The sequence below is a fragment of the Pygocentrus nattereri genome, chromosome 5, assembly GCF_015220715.1.
Source record: "Pygocentrus nattereri isolate fPygNat1 chromosome 5, fPygNat1.pri, whole genome shotgun sequence".
NCBI lineage: Eukaryota > Metazoa > Chordata > Actinopteri > Characiformes > Serrasalmidae > Pygocentrus > Pygocentrus nattereri.
Genome location: NC_051215.1, coordinates 37,923,100 through 37,940,854, shown reverse-complemented (window position 1 = coordinate 37,940,854; position 17,755 = coordinate 37,923,100). Strand labels below are relative to the sequence as shown.

The 17,755-nt window shown below is 37.2% G+C and overlaps 3 protein-coding genes across 4 annotated transcripts in view; all 3 read right to left on the bottom strand.

Annotated features, from left to right (window-relative positions):
- Positions 1–2,812: 2,812 nt before the first annotated feature.
- On the bottom strand, positions 2,813–4,670 carry wu:fj13e08 (putative zinc finger protein 66). The gene is made up of 2 exons (XM_017722276.2): positions 4,500–4,670; positions 2,813–4,337 (listed from the first exon to the last, which is right to left on the bottom strand). The coding sequence occupies exon 2, from the start codon at positions 4,130–4,132 to the stop codon at positions 3,164–3,166; it is 969 nt and encodes a 322-aa protein (XP_017577765.2). The 5' UTR covers positions 4,133–4,337; positions 4,500–4,670; the 3' UTR covers positions 2,813–3,163.
- A 1,916-nt stretch (positions 4,671–6,586) lies between these two features.
- si:dkey-275b16.2 (peroxisomal N(1)-acetyl-spermine/spermidine oxidase) lies at positions 6,587–11,723 on the bottom strand. Its single transcript, XM_017723772.2, has 7 exons — positions 11,435–11,723; positions 9,769–10,261; positions 9,458–9,657; positions 9,012–9,267; positions 8,820–8,932; positions 8,418–8,572; positions 6,587–8,049 (listed from the first exon to the last, which is right to left on the bottom strand). Exons 1-7 carry the CDS (start codon positions 11,655–11,657, stop codon positions 7,903–7,905), a joined length of 1,587 nt encoding a protein of 528 aa, XP_017579261.1. The 5' UTR covers positions 11,658–11,723; the 3' UTR covers positions 6,587–7,902.
- Positions 11,724–15,972: 4,249 nt separating this feature from the next.
- Positions 15,973–17,755, bottom strand: part of rassf4a (Ras association domain family member 4a) — a 31,214-nt gene continuing 29,431 nt past the window's right edge. For both annotated transcript variants that reach the window (XM_017723784.2, XM_017723792.2), the window contains 3 exons: positions 17,629–17,750; positions 17,255–17,352; positions 15,973–17,041 (listed from right to left, as the gene is read on the bottom strand). In XM_017723784.2, the coding sequence (XP_017579273.1) occupies positions 16,972–17,041; positions 17,255–17,352; positions 17,629–17,750 (290 nt within the window). In that variant the 3' untranslated portion in view covers positions 15,973–16,971. The remainder of the gene's footprint in view (positions 17,042–17,254; positions 17,353–17,628; positions 17,751–17,755) is intronic.

Genomic DNA, 17,755 nt, shown 5'->3' with positions numbered 1-17,755 from the left:
ATGCCCAAACAGTTCCTGAGTGAGTATCCACCAGCTGCTTTTTGTCTTCTTCAGCCACAGGATAAATACACATGAAACTTGTTTTCTTAAACTGGAATAACTACACATCATGGTAAACTATGCTCAAAAAGCCAACCTAAATTGCGTCCTCAGTTTAAAATTGTAAATGAGCTCAGTGAAGGTTAGTCACTCACCTTCATACATTTTAGGTAACAGTCATGTTAGGTTTTGAAGAAACATTTTCTTTAGTTGATCCCGTTTTTAAGTTTAGAGTAGAAGATTTGTGTTAACTTGTCTACACAGATAACATCAACAGAACAGTTAAATACTACCCCGCAAACATCGGATACAAAACAGAACAAGATGGGGAATATGGCATTGTTACACTTCAGGGAGGGTTCAGCTACCTTCTAATGGCAAAATACAAACTACAGTCAAATTTAATATAGTTTCGACATGTTCTGTGAGGCTCAATAGAAAAAATATAAACAAGTATAAATAAGAGACACCAAGAAACTTTTCTGATTCAGCTGCATGCAGTTCTCCACACACTAGTTTATGAAACACTTAACAGGCATGCCACCTAGTGGTGTACTGGAGAAACTTATTTCTGCAGTCAGACATAAAGGATGAATGAATGCATATTGTTTAGTTATATCTTTAACGAATTATACAGCTAATTGTACTAAATAACTTCTTACAGAACCTTACATTCGATCTTCTAGGAAGGAAGAATCAGCTGGTGATGCCATCTGTAGAATTACTGCCACCCTCTGGTTGAATTGAGGATTTGGCTGATGAACTGCCACTTGCCTCTTGTAAAGGCAACACACTGAAATACATAAAACTAATGTAATAAAAGCATCCTACAATACAATGTTCCGTTTACTTTTTTCATTTTATTTGCTCTCCTTTTACCACACATATTTATAGTGAAATGTTTCCCGTCTTACACTGAACACAGCAGCACAGTACATTAGTTTATCTCAGGTTCCTTGGCACCATCATATCCCGGGACTCGAAGTGGGAGAGGCACACGGTATTCAACCCCAAGAAAGCCCAGCAAAGAATGAGGCAGCTGAAGAAAATCATCGTTGAGTCCATCCTCATGTCATCCATAACCACCTGGTTTGGCTCCTCCACCTCAAAAAAATGAGCCAAACTCCAGAGCATAATCAAGACAGCAATGAGGGTCATTGGCTTTGGTCATTGGTCATTAAGTTTGTACAGAGAAACTGTACTAAAGTGCCCAAACTTTTTGCATTCACCTGCATCATGTGGTGGTTATCATTTAGATACTTTATCAGTCTTAACAGGACTACCTCTAGTGTATATTCTCATGTAATGTTCCTCTCCACATTGGTTTTGCTTTTACAACCCTGTTTCCAAAAATGTTGGAACACTGCAAAATGTAAATAAAAAACAGAATGCAATTATTTTATATTTGCCCGTTTTGAATTTGATGCCAGCAATACATTTCCAAACAATATTGCAAAAATTAAAGAATAACTTCTCAATTTAAAATATCAAAGAAGATATTTTAAGTAAAAGATTCAGAGAATACAGAGATATGTAAGGGACAGGGCTGAAAATCAATACTGGCTGGTCGTGACCTTCGGGCCCACAGGCGGCAATGCATTGAAAACAGACAAGATTCTGTAGTGGAAATCACTGCATGGGCCCAAGAACTCTTCTGAAGACCACAGTCTACAAACACAGCTCATCATTGCATCCAATAATGAAAAATAAAACTCTACCATGCAAAGAAGAAACCATGTATAAACTGGATCTGCAAATGCCATCATCTACTCTAGGCCTGAGCTTATTTAAAATGGACTGAGGCCAAGTGGAAAAGTGTCCTGTGGTCCACTGAATGAAATTCTTTTTGGACATCAGGGAAGCTGCATCAACTGCGCTACAGCGCAGAATAACCATCTGGCTTGCCATCATTACAGTTTAAATTCCAGCTTCTCTGATGGTATAAGGGGGCATTAGTGCATATGACATGGGTGACTTGTCCAACTGTGAGAGGACACCAATAATTTACCAATAATGCTGAATGATACATACAGGTTTTGGAGCAACATATGCAGCCATCCAGACGAAGTCTAATTCAGGGAAGGCCTTCAGCAAAACAATCCCAAACCACATTCTGCTCACATTACAACACCGTAGCTCTACAGTAAAGTCTGGGTACTAGTCTGGCATGCCTGAAGTCCAGACCAGTCACATTATGGAACAAAAAATTCGACAAAGGAGACTCGAACTGTTAAGCAGCTGAAATCCTATGTCAAGCAAGAACAGGAAAATGTTTCACTTTTAAAACTATGGCAATTGGTCTTCTCAGTTCCCAAATGCTTAAATAGTATTGTTAAAAAAAAAAAAGGTGGTGATGCAACACTGCAGCAAACATGCCACTGTGCCAACATCTTTGAAATTTGTTGCTGGCATCAAACACAAAAGGTGTATATATAAAAAATAAATAAACAAACAAAATGAAACTGTCCTATTTCAACATTGGTATGTTATCTTTGTACTGATGTCAATTAAATATAGGGTTTAAATGATTTGCACATCATTTTATATTTGTGTCCCAACTTCTTTGAAAATGGGGTAGTAACTGTTCCTCATTGCTTATTTACATAACAAATACATTTTATAATTCTGTGATTGTACGTTCACTTGGGTCTCATTTCACTTTCTTTGGCGTGCTCTGTAGCAACACTGAGTCTCATAATAGCTTGATATAGGACACGTTTACCCCACAAAGTACAGCATGATTTGAATAGTTATTCAGAAAATGTTACTTGAATATTGTGTCATCCTTTTATTTCACTCTGCTACACTATCATTATGTGCATGACAAACAGGCTGTATTGATATTACAAGAGTATCTAGATTTCAGCACTCTACACAAGTAATCACATAGTTTCATAGTCATACATGCTTAGAAATCAAAGTTAAAACTGAACTAAGCATTACAGCAGCTGTTTATATTTTCACTAAATAATGACAGATGGCATTCTGGATCAAGTTATACACAGGCCAAGAGCAATAACTTAAAAGTCCAAAATAAATAGAAAATTTTGCATCCTTAAACGAGATTAATTTATTGTTTTCATACATTCATCTGTTTACAAGCAGCTGTATAATCACATGAAATCTAGGCAGAATGGTCCTTCATGTGCAACCTATAACTATAAACATATCTGTAGGCCTTTCCACAGACATTACACTGAAAAGGTTTTTCTTTTGAATGAGTCCTCTTGTGTTTGTTCAGTATATAAATACGCTTGAAGCCCTTTCCACACTCTGGACACACATATGGTCTCTCTCCTGTGTGATCTCGTAGATGCACGTTTAAGTCATACTTATCAAAAAACCTCTTCTCACACTGGTCACAAGTGAAAGTCCTCTCTCCAGCATGTCTGCGCAGGTGAATCTTTAGATAAGCAGGTTTGGCAAACATCATTCCACACTCATCACAAGGGTATGGTCTCTTTCGCTTGTGCACCTTCACATGGTCTGTGAGAAGGTCCGAACGTTTGAAATCTTTCCCACAAGTTTCACATCTGAATGCTTCTCCGTGCTCCTTTGTTTGCATTTTCAGCGTTGTCCTGCCATCACTGGCTTTGCCACAGCAATGGCTCTTATGTTTTTGTGCCTTCCTCAGTTTGCCTTTATATCTCTTTCTTGGATCTGATGCACCATGTTTTACTTTTGCTGTATTTCCTTTTTTCTTGAAAGGTTTGTCCAAACATTTGTTTGACTTCTCAGCCCATGTTATGTCACCTTCCTCATCATCTATTTCAACTGGAGGAATAAGGCCTGCTGGTAGGTCATCTTCACACTGCTGAGCCATTCTGATGACTAAGCTTCGGTCCACAAGTCTTTCTTTTTCATCTATCAGTTCACCAAACTTATTAGACTCTTCCTTAAACTTCTCAAGTTGAAGACAAGGGAAAGACTCTGAGCGACTTAGATGAGACCCCTTTTTAGTTCGACCAAGGGAGACAGATGCTGTGAAATTTATTTGCAATGTCAATTTGAAGTAATTTTCAGACTCTGCGTTTTGATTATCCAGGTGTGGTGAGATGGCATATAACATATTCAGTGCTTGAATATTTCTCATTTCATTTGCCCAGTGGACTGGTGTGTTTTTGTCTTGACATCAGGCCCCTTACTGCAGGCAAAACCGTCATTTTTTTCAACAAACTAACGCGTGGATTTCATCTTTGCACTTTTGCTTTAAGGTCCTCACCTTTCACGTTTCCAGCACAGGGAAAACATGGAGGTTTATTGCACAGTCAAACCTCTGCTTTACAGCCGTTTAACACCTGTGGCAAAAATAAGAAAAACATAGCTTGAAGCTAGATATACATTAGTCTAACTCAGCATTAAGATAAATAAATCACTTCAGACGAGTGTAGTATGGAAATTGTGGGGCACCAGAGAAAAAGATGGTAACCTAAAACTAGCTTGAAAACCTTTACACTTACCGTTTCAGTTAGTTGTGCAGGAAAACGCTGGCCATGTCGAAACTGTTATTTCTTTAATAGCGGAAAATCAGAGAATATTTTTAATCACTTATCAGTGATTTAGGCTCTGTGTTTTTATAAAGCGCACCATTTCACCGCAGCTTCCTGTGTCCAAGTATTTCTCAGTGAGCGTTCGACTCACCGACCGTTCAGCCGAGTTTATATCGCCATCTAGTGTTGTGGAGGTGATAAGACTAAAGCAAAGACGGGCGCTGTTTTTCCATTAGCACCTTTTAGCATTGCCGTTTGATTTGATTTGATTTGATTTAGTACAAATACATAAATAATGAATAATATATACATTAATAAATCATTTAATGCTATTTTTGACTTCATTTCCTTTGACTTCTTCCGTGGGTTTCCTACATCCAACTTTTCAGTCCTCAAATCACAAATTACATTACACCAAAACAGCTAGGGGGCACCAGAAAGAGAGAAATAAATAAGAGGAAAAGAAGAAAGTCCTGCCAGCCACTTTATTCACACAGCAAGTGTAAATCTTTGGTGAGTAGCCTAAAGTTCGCTTCAGTGGAAAAAAAGGTTTTGTGTAACAATTCTTTGCCAGCAGGGCTTTAAGCCTTATGGCATCTTCAATGACCGAAGGACCTGTATTATTATTATTATTATTATTACTATAACCTAATATAACCTAAACAAAGAAGTCTCATTAATGCAGATTAGCATGAAAAGTTTTAAAAATCAATAATGACATAAGTCTGCTGATTAAACACAACAGCAAAAAACATGTAGAATAGATTTCAGTTCAGAGTTACAGAAAGTGCATTGCGGTGTTCCCTTAATATGATATTTCTGAAGATAAGCATATCATGGATAAATTCTGTAAAGTATCTGGAGATGGGTTACTTATTGTGAAGTGTCCCTGTTCACAGCTTGCCAGGAAAACGGAAAGAAAATCCCATTTCCATTTCAGGATTCCATTAGGAGAACAGCTCTGATTCACCCTTTCTGATATGCATGTTGTTGCATCTCTGATTTAAAAGATTAATACCTTTAGTTTTAAGCTTTGGGATTTCACCTGGTAATGAAATATACAGTATCTACACTGAGCCTTGATAAAATGAGGTGATTCAGGTTATACACTTTCACAAACAGTATTATAATATCCCTCCACAAATTACACCCCACCACACGTATGAGTTCCTTACATGATACAGTTTCATATTTACATTAAGCAAGTTAGTGACAAACACCAAACCCTTTTATCATACCAATCTTTTTAAAATATAGACTTATTTTTATGTACATGTTGAATATTTAATAAAATAGAAGAGAAAGGAGTAAAGTTATGTTTAAAGGTCATTTTCCATGCTTCTAGTGCCTACTAACATAATTCAATCACATTTTTTTCAAAAATTGAATTGGGTTCATAAAACCAAATTGAACAAAGTTTAGTCGAATTAATCTTAAAAATGTAATTAACACTGTTGAAATCCAAAACGTTGAACTGTCTTTTTAACATCTAATCATTGTCTTTTGCTTTATATATTCTTATTTTTCTATAGAAATTTAAATATCACTGAGTGTGTAGTTGCATGTTTTGGGGTCAACAGACAGGGACAAAAGGAGATACAGCACTCTAGAAATACCTTTCCTTGAAGAGTCAAGTTTTTCTGTAACCAACACCCAAAAATAGTTTTAGCTTTATGAATCTGTGAAAACTGTTCTCATTACATATTAACATTTCAATAGATTCCTTAATCTTAATGCTTAATGCTAATCTTAATCTTAATCATTAATGCTTCTATCATGTACAGTCATTATTTCAGATCTACTTTGATTCACTGACAGCCTGACACTGCTTCAGAGAACTAGTGTTTGTAGAGCACTAGCAACCTGACTGTCTTCCTTACTTTAGAAATACACCAGTGTTGTCTGCTGGCTGGCTAATAACATACCCCAGTTCTGATATTTTGATAGCCTCTATAGTGGAACAGTGCTGGATATCAAGCTCAGATACTAACAAAAACAGAAAAGAGGAGACTGGACATGCTTGTCTGCTGCTGGAGATGCCATTAAATAAGGAAACATTAGGGTTAACATTTTTATAAAAGCTTGAATAACATAAAATTTACAACCAAAATCAAAGTAACAGATCAGAAATAGAAATATTTCACTGTATCAAATGCATTATAAAAATCCAGAAATAAACAGCTTCTTCATTTCCCAACTCTGAATAATCCAGAATATCCTAAATAAGGTGGATATTATTTGATATATGTCTACCTTTCATAAAAGTAGATTGATAACAGATATTTCCTCCAAACAGCATTTGAATCCGTTGGAATTTAAAGTAACTTATAATCAGAATTGAGCATTTTTACAGAATATCGTAGGGATCGTTGAGGGACCTTCACAACCTTAGGGAAATAAGACGGTTTGAGAGGAGGAATGGACCAAAACTCACAACGCTGCAAAAAGCTAATTGCTTCTTTTCTGAAAACATCTGAAAGTTGTTGGCAATTACAACAATAGCTTTGCAACAAAGTACTAAAGTTATTCATTTTTAGTGTCTGAATACTATTTAACTTATCAATTTTATTTTTAAACATAGTGTTGTTTATGCTTATGACTTACGACAGATCAGAATAAAAACATTTCACCACACTATAAATTAATTCTTAAAACAAAGGCCTACAGTATTCTGTCTAAAGGCCTAGCTTCTCCCTAATGTTGGTCTCATTAAAATTCATTCTTATTAAAAGTAAGCAAACAAACACATACTCCCTAGGCTCATGCCATTCATTTCTCTTGTGGGGAAAAAAGGCGAACTATATATTTTCCTGCTTTGTTTTTTTATGGTTGGTTGTGACTGCATGGGACATAACAAATGATGTAGCAGCTGGCTACAACAATGCAAAGAGGCACTAGTTTTTGGAGCCTTCACAAAAACCAAACCATCTCACAGAATAACTTATTACAGTGGAAACATCCAGGGTCCTCAGGAACTTGCACAATCTCTTTGGATTTAAATGAAAATCAGCTTTCGATGACATTTATTTTATCAACAAATTACAGGTAGTGTGCAAAATAGAATTTTAAAGCTACTAATTTCACTATTTTCAATATTCAATTTGTCATTCTGCCTTATATTATGCAGAACAACACACCATGCAAAGACATCCAGTGCTTCCGCAACGTCTAACAGTTCATAAAATTGGGAAAAAAAAGAACGTTTGGATTGGACAGCCTGTCCATCAATTACAGATGGATAAAAATCACAAGTCACAATGTAAATAATTGTTCCAGATTTCATCTCTTCATTACATTCAGTGTCCAGAGTTGGAGGGAACAAGCCATTGCAATTGGCCAGTTAAGTACACCTCATAAGTGCACGGTCCACTCTTTACAGTTTTGAAATCATCTGTCCTGACAGGGTAGTGTAGTGAGTATGGAGACGGTCTGCTTCTCTCCAGCCTGTAATCAGGGCTCCGTGGACAGTAGAGAAGAAGGATCTGTGTGTGGCCTCTCCAGCAAACATCACCTGTAATGGCTGAAGAGAAAAGCTGATCTATATCATTCTAAGAAAAACAAGCTCTGACAGGTGTTAATCGCATCAGATGGCACACTTTTGCTGCGCAGCTAACCCCCATATATGGGCGCAGACAATCATGTAATATTTTTACAAATAAAAGGCAGTCAAATTATCTGTTAGGTAAGCTTCTCAGCTAAGAGATGAATCACACTGCCAGAGGCAATTTTAGCCAAAAACTCAGTTGCTGTAATTACTCCTTCTTAAATATTATAATTGTCTCAAAATCCATGACTGTGGCTTTAATAGTTACTTTTCAGAGGAGTCACTCGCAATCAAAATAATGCAGTGCCATTGTGCAACCAGAAGGTAGTGATGCTCTAATTTACCTGAGAATTTGAACCTGGCAGGGGAAGAGGCTCTGCAAGGTTATCTATGTCATAACCTGAGCACCCTTTGGCCACGTAGGTGTAGGATCCATAAGTGTAGGGCTCATGAAACCACTGGGACCGTAGAAGCTTCTTTGGTGCAATTGTTGGATTTCCTGGAAATTACAGTTAAGAATTAAAACTACATAAGGTGAATGTAAGTTACTGAATATCTTACTTTGTCATTCATAACATCAAAAACTGTTGAGAGGGATTTTTTCCATATAGGTTTTAAAAGTTAAATTCCTGCTGTAGTACGTATAAACTTACTGTTTTGGTACAGTCAGTATAGCATATCAATCTATATATCTCTCAGCAGAGAAAGGGCCTCCAAAGGGCCCCTAGTTGGAGCTCAAATGTTACCTGTAAACCTGCGGATGAGCTGAGTAACTGCTTGCAGCACTTCAAATTCTGTCAGAGTTTCCATGTACTCAGATTCATGCCCAGCAATCCAACCACAAAGAACATGGCCAAACCTTGTCAGAGAGAGTAATCAAATCTCACATACAGCCTAAAGTGCAGTGGTAGATCTGGATTAGACCGAACTCTGCCTACCTTTCCATGGGCTTCAGAACAGTGAACCCAAACAGCTTTTTGATCCAGGCCGTCTTCACATCAGAAACAACATCCACAAGATCAGGCTCATCGTCCCATACAAGGTAGATAACTTCACAATCTTCACTCCAGAATGGCTTCTCAAACTCAAGGAAAATCTTATTGTTGGTCCCAAAACCCATTCTCTGGATGGAATGCAATTTGTGTAGTGGCAGAGGAGGATGTAGGAGTGTGTCCTGATGCTTCTTCAAGTAGCCTTTACAGTGGAACATATTTATAAAGAAAGGCACACTCAATAAACATAATATTCTAGTTCTGCAAAGTTGTCAAAGATAATATACAGAAAGGAGTGAAAAGAAATCTGTAATTTGTGATGTGCAATACGATTTGTATTGAGCAATGTACAAATAAAAGAAATAATGGATGGTGTAACCCACAAAACATACCAAGTGGAATGGTAACAATGACATGATCTGCTTCAAAAGTCTCTCCATTAACACACTCTACAGTAACAGGGTATGTCCTTCCTTTTGAGCTTGACTGCTTGTAGGTGTTATTCCAGTGAACGCACTTAACTGGTTTATTGTACAAGACAATGTCCGCAGGAAGCTCATTCATCATGTGTTTAATTAGGCCATCATAACCTCTGAAAAAGAAAAAAATATATAAATTCATACACACTACTCAGTTATGCACTACATTTCTACAACACCTTATATGTATAAGCTAAAGAAAAACTGTCTTTCTAAAAGCTCACCCTGGGAAGGTGCAGTCCAGTCCTGGAAGTGTCTTGTACATGCCAAAAGCTCCAAGGCCCACATCATCCATAGTGTGTGTTCCACTAACACAGCACTCTAGCTTTAGCATTGTGCTCAGAAGAGCAAGCTTCAGATCTTTGGTAGCCTGGTCCTCCTCCCACTCCTCATGGGCTATCCGGAGGGCCTCTCTCTTAAGAAACTCCCCCACAGTAGGCATGGGTTCTTCACCACTGGCATGGAACTCCTGGCACTTCTCGAATAATGTCATGAAGAGCTCCACTGCAGGTCCCATCACATCAGGATCAAGTTTCCTGCCGGAGCTGGAAAACCAGTTAGGTACAAAAGGTGGGTGACCACCAATGTCCGCTGATTGATTCTCCTCAGACATGGACTCTTTGCTGAGTAATTGGTAGTGGCAGGCCAGCTGAAACACTGGATTCTCCTGTGATGGGCCATGGATCCAGTTGGCACCTACTTCTACAATATTACTGCCTGGAGAAAAGTGAAATTATGGATTATGAAGGAGATTAGCTACACCAAAGCAATGTTATTGATTACAACTCGAAACACTAAGATATCACATTTCTATCAAGTTAATTATTACGATTGATGTCTTGAACTTCTTACATAATGCTGACATGTATGTGCACCTAAGGTTATATATCAGTGATGGTTCAAAGTTCCTATAGTGCAAAGATATAGGTCATAAAGTCGCTACATTAAAACATTAGGTTAACCAGTAAACTGAGGCTCAAAGCAGAGGAAACGACCTAGCCACAGTATTGCCAAAGTTCGGAGTAAGAGGCTCTACAGCCCATGTGTCAAACACAAGTGAGGCCCATGACACACTGCTATTCGCCCTGGAAATGATTTTAATTTTCTATTATTACTAGCCCAATTAACCTACTAGCCCAAGTTACACTACAATCCCCAGCATGCACTGCCAACATAATGTGACTATGGGACAGCAACATAAAAAGAAAAGGCCAGGGGACTAGTGCAAACAGGCAGGTTTAAAAACCTTTCCATACATTGGGGACAGTTAAAGAGTCTATACTACTGTATTATATAAAGTCTGTTGTTTTCATCAAACCGGTTTAACTTTAATAAACAGTGTCAATACACTTGATTTTTTTTTCCTGCAAGCTTCCTGGTCGTCACACTTCGCGCTTGCAGGACTAGAAACAGAATTTGTGGGGCGATTAAGAAAACTTAAGGATAAACGTGACGAACAAACCTCAACCCGGAGATTTTGTGTTCGTTGGGCTTTCAGGGTCACTTTGGATACAAAAGTACAGAAGGTTCATGAACCTGAACTTTGTGAAGTCATGACTGTTTTCCTTCGAGCTCTGGGCTCCGCTCGTTTGACACTGTCGTTATTTTTATACTAATGCTGTTTACACGCTACCAGCTTCAACCGTCACGTCTACATGCCAGCTTCTTAATTTACTATATCAACCGAAAGCAACACAGGCATGAGAATATGAATAACCGTGTCCCTTTGTTCTGCAGATTTGTCTAGCGAGAGCAAACGTGTCATAAAGCCATTATCGTGAGCCTGTCTAGGTTAGCGGTCCTCCAGCTCTTTCGCTGCAGGCTAACGGCGCTCCAGTTACGTGCAGTGTGTGTCGGAACCAGCAAACAGGCCTTACGGTACACACTTACCGAGCCTGCCTGTCTTGATCCTTCCGCCGCTTCTGGACGTGGCTTCAATAATACGGACATTGCTAAAGCCGTGCTGTATTAACCGCTGTGCAGCGCCGATCCCTGAAATCCCGCAACCGACAATGAGTATTTTCGCATCTACAGCTGGACGGAGAGCCATCGCGTTCTTTCTCTGCGCTTTATCATGTAGAGAGCACCGAGACGGCGAGACCGCTGTAATCATCCAGCTGACAGACCGTCTCTTCCGGCAAGTTACACTTTAACTCGAGCACCGCTGAGAGCAGTGATCACTTACATAATCTTCCTCAGTCAGCCTCTCACAGTTGAACGAAGGAAGCCATTTCCCTAATTTTGATTGAATAATACATTTACATGTATGGCATTTGGCAGACGCTCTTATCCAGAGCGACTTCACAATTTGATCATTTTTTACACAGGTAGGTGGTGTTAGGGGTTTTGCCCAAGGACACTTATTAGTATAGTGTAGGGTGCTTGCCCTGGTGGGGGATTGAACCCCAGTCTACAGTGTAGAAGGCAAAGGTGTTACCCACTACACTACCCCAACATTGAATACATTGAATAAAGGAGGTTCTTTTTAATACCTGGTAATATCGTATTTGAACACACATTATTTATTTATTTATTTAGTTATGTGGGAAGTATTACCAGGGCAGTTTAAGGGGGGCCCGGCCACTTCCTATTTCCACCGTTAAATCAAAACATGACTGCAAAACGACAGAGGGCGCCAGCGAGCGAGTTTCCAATGAATAGGGGTGAATGGAGCTGAATGGTTTACAACGAAACTAGTTTCTAACCACTTACCCAGTCTTCCTTAATAGTTTCACTTAGTTCTTTTTTTCTGCAGTATGACACTAGCAGTACTGCTACTGAGTGCTGACTGGCTATTTATTACTGCTGATAAGTGCTGATTGGGTAGTATTACTGCTGATGAGTGCTGATTGGGTAGTATTACTGCTGATGAGTGCTGATTGGTTGGCAAGCTCATTGTCTGAGTGAAGCGGTTCGCGCTGCCTGAGGTCATGAACATACATGAGGCGCAGTTATAAACAGTGGTGGATGAAGTACACAAATCATGTACTTGACTTAAAGTGGAGATACCCAAGGTAAAATATTGCTCCAGTAAAAGTCCTCCATTTAGACCTCCACATGAGTAAAAGTACAAAAGTTTTTAGCCTCAAATATACATAAGTATCAAAAGTAAAATTACTAAAAGAGTAATTATGACTCAAATATCCTGTCATTATTTTTGTAACAAGACTTCATTAACTAATTTTAGGTGAAAATACTCCAGTGTCTCTCTTGCTAAACCAGTCTTTTCATAAAATGTCATTAATTAGTGACGCTGACGTCAATTAAAATGATCATAAGCACAGAACACTGAAGGAAAACAGTTTCCATCAGGTAGAACCGAGTGGGTCTGAAAGAACTTTTTGCAAACAGGCAAAGTTTAAGGTTGATTTGCAACTTAGTTACAAGTTTACGTTTAATAAAAACTTGCTTTAAACTCAGGATCACAAATGAGTTTCCTTTGCTATATTGATCTGTAGGTCTCAGGTTCATGAACATAAACTAGGAAAAATACATTTACTATGAAATGAAATAGTTTTTTGTACAAATTCGGAAAAAAGACGTCAATCACAACTGCTGGAAAAAGTAAGATATTTGACTTTGAAATGTAGTGGAGTGAAAGTAAAAGGTCGCCCAAAATGGAAAAACATCAGTACAGATACACGAAAAAACTACTTAAGTACACTAACCAACTATATTTACTTAGTTACTGTCCACAACTGGTTATAAAGTCCTAAGTACAAAAGCACTCAAAATATTGCAGCAGTGTTGAAATGTGTAATGCTGTTCTGTGTTCAGGAAATGGTGCAAACTTCCATATAAAATGTTTGAGCTTTTACAAACTAGGATTCTGTTCAAATGCTCCATATTAATCCATTCATTCTGGACTCCCTAGCGTTTGACAGATCCAAAGAACATTGCTGGTTGTCCCCACTGCAGATCCTCTGTTATTACTCTGGATATGTATATGATTCTAAATAACTGGCAAAAAGTTAAGTCAGAAGGGGGCGATATGAGACAATGTGGCGTCACATTTGCACACAAAGCACCTCTGAGAGGTGAACAGTGCAGGCCAAATTGACGGAATTTACAGAGAATTTATAAAATCCCATGTAGGCCAGTTACTAATATTAATATCCAGATATCTGGATAATTGAGTATTAACAAAGCTAATAAAGGAAAATTCATTATTTTGTTCTTTCTATTGAAGAGTGTCTCGTCGTCTTGGCCTAAGAAGTCCCCTTGTTGATTTCCCCCTCTGCATCTTCTCTAGTGTTTCAATGAATACACCATTGATCATACTCACATTCCTCTAGTCCTGGATTTTTATTTTTTATTGTGGAACTTTTTAAATAACAACCTTTCTACAAATGGTGTATTGAAACACTCAGTTTCAGTATGAAACAGCTGTGGAAAACTGTATATGAAAAAGGCATGTTTGTGTTGTACATAGCTAATTAAACAAAGACACTTGTAGACCCCAGAAATCATGTAGAACTGTTATCCAGAATCCCTTTGCAGTTCAGATGATTGATCTTTATTCAGTGCAGTTCACACATATTTAGAAATAAAAGACAGAAATAAATAATAATATTGAGATGGGTTAAGGTAGGTGGTCATTTTAATGTCTAACATTGTTGCTGGAAATTTCAAATTTATTTGTATTTTGTTATGTTCATGCCTGCTATACACACTAATGTTGTGAACATCTCATTGCAGACACATGGAGGTGTGACCAATACAGCAGGTCATTGTTGTGGTAAAAAAAAAAAAAAAAACAATCCTTGTGTTCTTTCAGTTTCCCTGAAGCCAGTGACCACAGACTACTGTTTCATTTCCCAAGAAAAGATAAATAAAGCATTGTCCCAAAATAACAATAGCTATGATACAGATATAATAGATATAATAGATATAATACAGTTGGGTACCCAGTGCATACCTCAAGAGAAATAGCATTAAATAAAAAGGAGAGAACAGATACCTACGGCCTAGATAAAAATGATAATACGTTTTCACAGCAACAAAACTGAGAAGACTCTTGGATGAGAAATGGAGTTGAGAATGTTGAATTCAATAGGAGGCACATGAGATCAGGGGATTTTTTACTCAGGAGAAATATTTGAGCAGTATTAGACTAATGAATAACATCTCATTTGTCTTTCCATCTGATCTTAACGTTGTCTAGAAGGAACTACAGAGGTATTAAGGAGATTTCCAAACATATCAGTGGCATTCAGATACAGTCATATGCAAAAGCTTGGGTATCTGGTCAAACTGCATGTTTGTCTGATCTTCTAAGTGAAAATAAGACTACAGAGAACACACATCTGCTCATTTTAATACACAATTGCTATTTGCAACCCTGAAGGATAAGCAGCTTAGAAAATGTGTGTGTGTGTGTGTGTGTGCATGCGTGTTTGCTGAATTTAACATATTGAGGAAAAAATAAATAAAATATGGCCTGCGAAAAAGTCATGGCACATTTTATATTTTGTTGTTTTCCCCTAGTATCGCTGCTGTTGGAACCAAACTTTGTATGTCCATTTTTGTTTTTAAGTTTTTGACATAATTTTAAAGTACCCATGGTCCTTATGATGAATTGGCCAACAAATGATCCATATTTACTTGGAAAAAAGTCTGGTTCCATTGATTTATATTAAAAGAAGAGTATGTATTTTATTTCTCATGTAAAGTTCTCATTTTGGAGATATGATGTTTTGGTCTGACAGCAGCTATATGTTAAACAAAACAAAACAAACAAAATAGATTGTACACTAAAATCTCATAGTTCAGTGTGTTCTCTGTAGAGGGTGTGTTATTACATGACTGGGGGCGTTTAAACTTTTGCATACAGCTGCACCACACTATAGACTGACCTGAGAATAGTAAAAAAAAGCAAACACACCATTTTCCTTAGCTGTGCTACTTCTGTGGGGAAAACAAAGCCAGCTATAGTGCGCGTTTCTCAGGGCGCTATTGTGTAACACTGGCACTCAGGCCAGTAGGCACTGATTTCTTGTCTTGCACTCAACAAAACAGGCCCTGGGATAAATCGTGGGAACTGGTTCACTCCATAGGTCACTCACAGAACAATGAGAAACTGTGTTTGACTCATTGTGATCATGCAGGAAACAGAAATGACTGCTTTTTCTTCTCAAGGAAAACAGCCTAGTAATAATGGCGTTAATCATCTCAGAAAACAAAACATGCTGCTAAAAGAGGCATGACATCTAAGTCAACTGACTGCATTTTTAAACTGACATTTAAAAACAATGTGTGAAAATCGAGAATCTAATTTGTAGTGTTGAAATATTTTCTAAACACTATGTTTGGTGAATATCTATTGAACATCTATTGAATATCTATTGAACAAATGTTTAATGAATAACTGACAGTAAGAACCAAGGGTCAGATGCATAAACAATCATTAAGTGGGCTCACACATAAGGTCCATATATGAAAATTTATTTTACATAAAAAAAGTCAACAATAATGTTTGACATCATTTTCACCTAAATACATTCAGTGTAAAACTATAATGATATGTTGTTAATTACAAAGTGTCCCATTCACAGTGTTGTTTTTCAGCTGATTTTGCACATTTGTACAAATCATGCAGGCACACATAACAGTTTATACAGCCAGTACAACAGACTTTATGCCTCATAAAACATTACATCCAATATTATGTTACATTGATTTTCTGGATCACTGTTTGGCTGCTAATGTTATCAGAATGTTAAACTTTCAGTCAATTTAACTAACCACCTGTGGTTAATGTAGCTTATATGCATTATAGTACACTACAATTTATACTATGATAGTACTGATAATATTTCAGCAGAGATATTGTGTAATAGCTGATTTGATTTAGTATATGCAGTTTTTTTTTATTCCATAAGTATTACATTTATTCCAAATAACTCACCCCCTTTTTCCCCTGACTTTACTTATGATAGGCATGATGTGTTGATCAAAATATGTGAAAAATGTGAAAACTGATGTAATGCGATTTGGTTTTAATTTCATAAAAATTAACTGGCTTCAATTTTTAATACAAACAATTACTAAATTTATTCTGTCTTGAATTTGCATGTTGTTGCAGTTTCATTTTTTACATTCTATACATCTTTTTAGGAAACACAGTGTTCTGGTGCTGAATTGATTTTAGATTTATTAATACATATATTTTAATCAGAGCAAAAGAAATGTATTATTGGACATACAGCAGAACTTCCACACTCTGAATTCACGCTGCTGTATAAACTGTTTTGGAGTGGAATGGGTTTGCAGAAAGGTGCTAAATCAACTGAGAAAAATTGCAAAATGCTTAATGCCTCATAAAGCAGTTTAACAGCAGTATTGTGCATCACGCCTGAGTATTTCTTATAAATATATGACTAGAAACATTACTGCATCTTTAGTCAAATAACTCTCTTTTGATCTTCTCACACACTGTCTGCACTCTCAGAAAGCTCCCCCAGCTGCTCCAGTATCATTGACCTCAGTGCACTGTATCTTTAAAAGAGAGATGAAATCTTACTTAAGTTATTAAGAAAAACTAAACACATTGGAAATTTCTCTTCATATTGTCCATGTGAAAGTAATCAAATCATGTAGTATTTATTATTAATATAGCACATAGATTAATACAAAAAAGCCATTAAAAAGGAATAATTTGAGGATAAAACTATAACAATAACAATATTGTATTTGTGTAATATGACATACTTTCTTGTCAGTTTTAAAATTTCCCTCTCTTCTTCTTCCCTCAACTTTTTGACAAAGCTATCCAAAACAGGCATTTCAAACTTGATGTACTGTGCAACCTGAAAAAAAGACACACTGAAGTTACTGTTTGTTTAATTCTGTGACTTATTCCACTTACAGAAGTAATACTCTGTCATTTTAATTTTTAAAAAAAAGGCCTGTCTCACTGTTAAATCCCCTAAACAGAAAAGTGATACAAACTAAAATTAGGCCTGACAAGGAGACGTAACATCTACAGATACAGCATCTGTTATCTGTTTACTGTGCCAAATAGTGAGCACTACTCAAAACATTTCATCAGTTGTGTTTTTTCTTCCAGAAGCAGAAAGACTCACATCATATGTAACCTCTTCTCCTAGATCACCTTCCATAATGAAAATCTTAGCAATTTTTTCACATGGGCCATGCAGCACACGCAATACCAACGGATATTCAGTGTCTTTAAGCTTTGTCCTCTCTGAA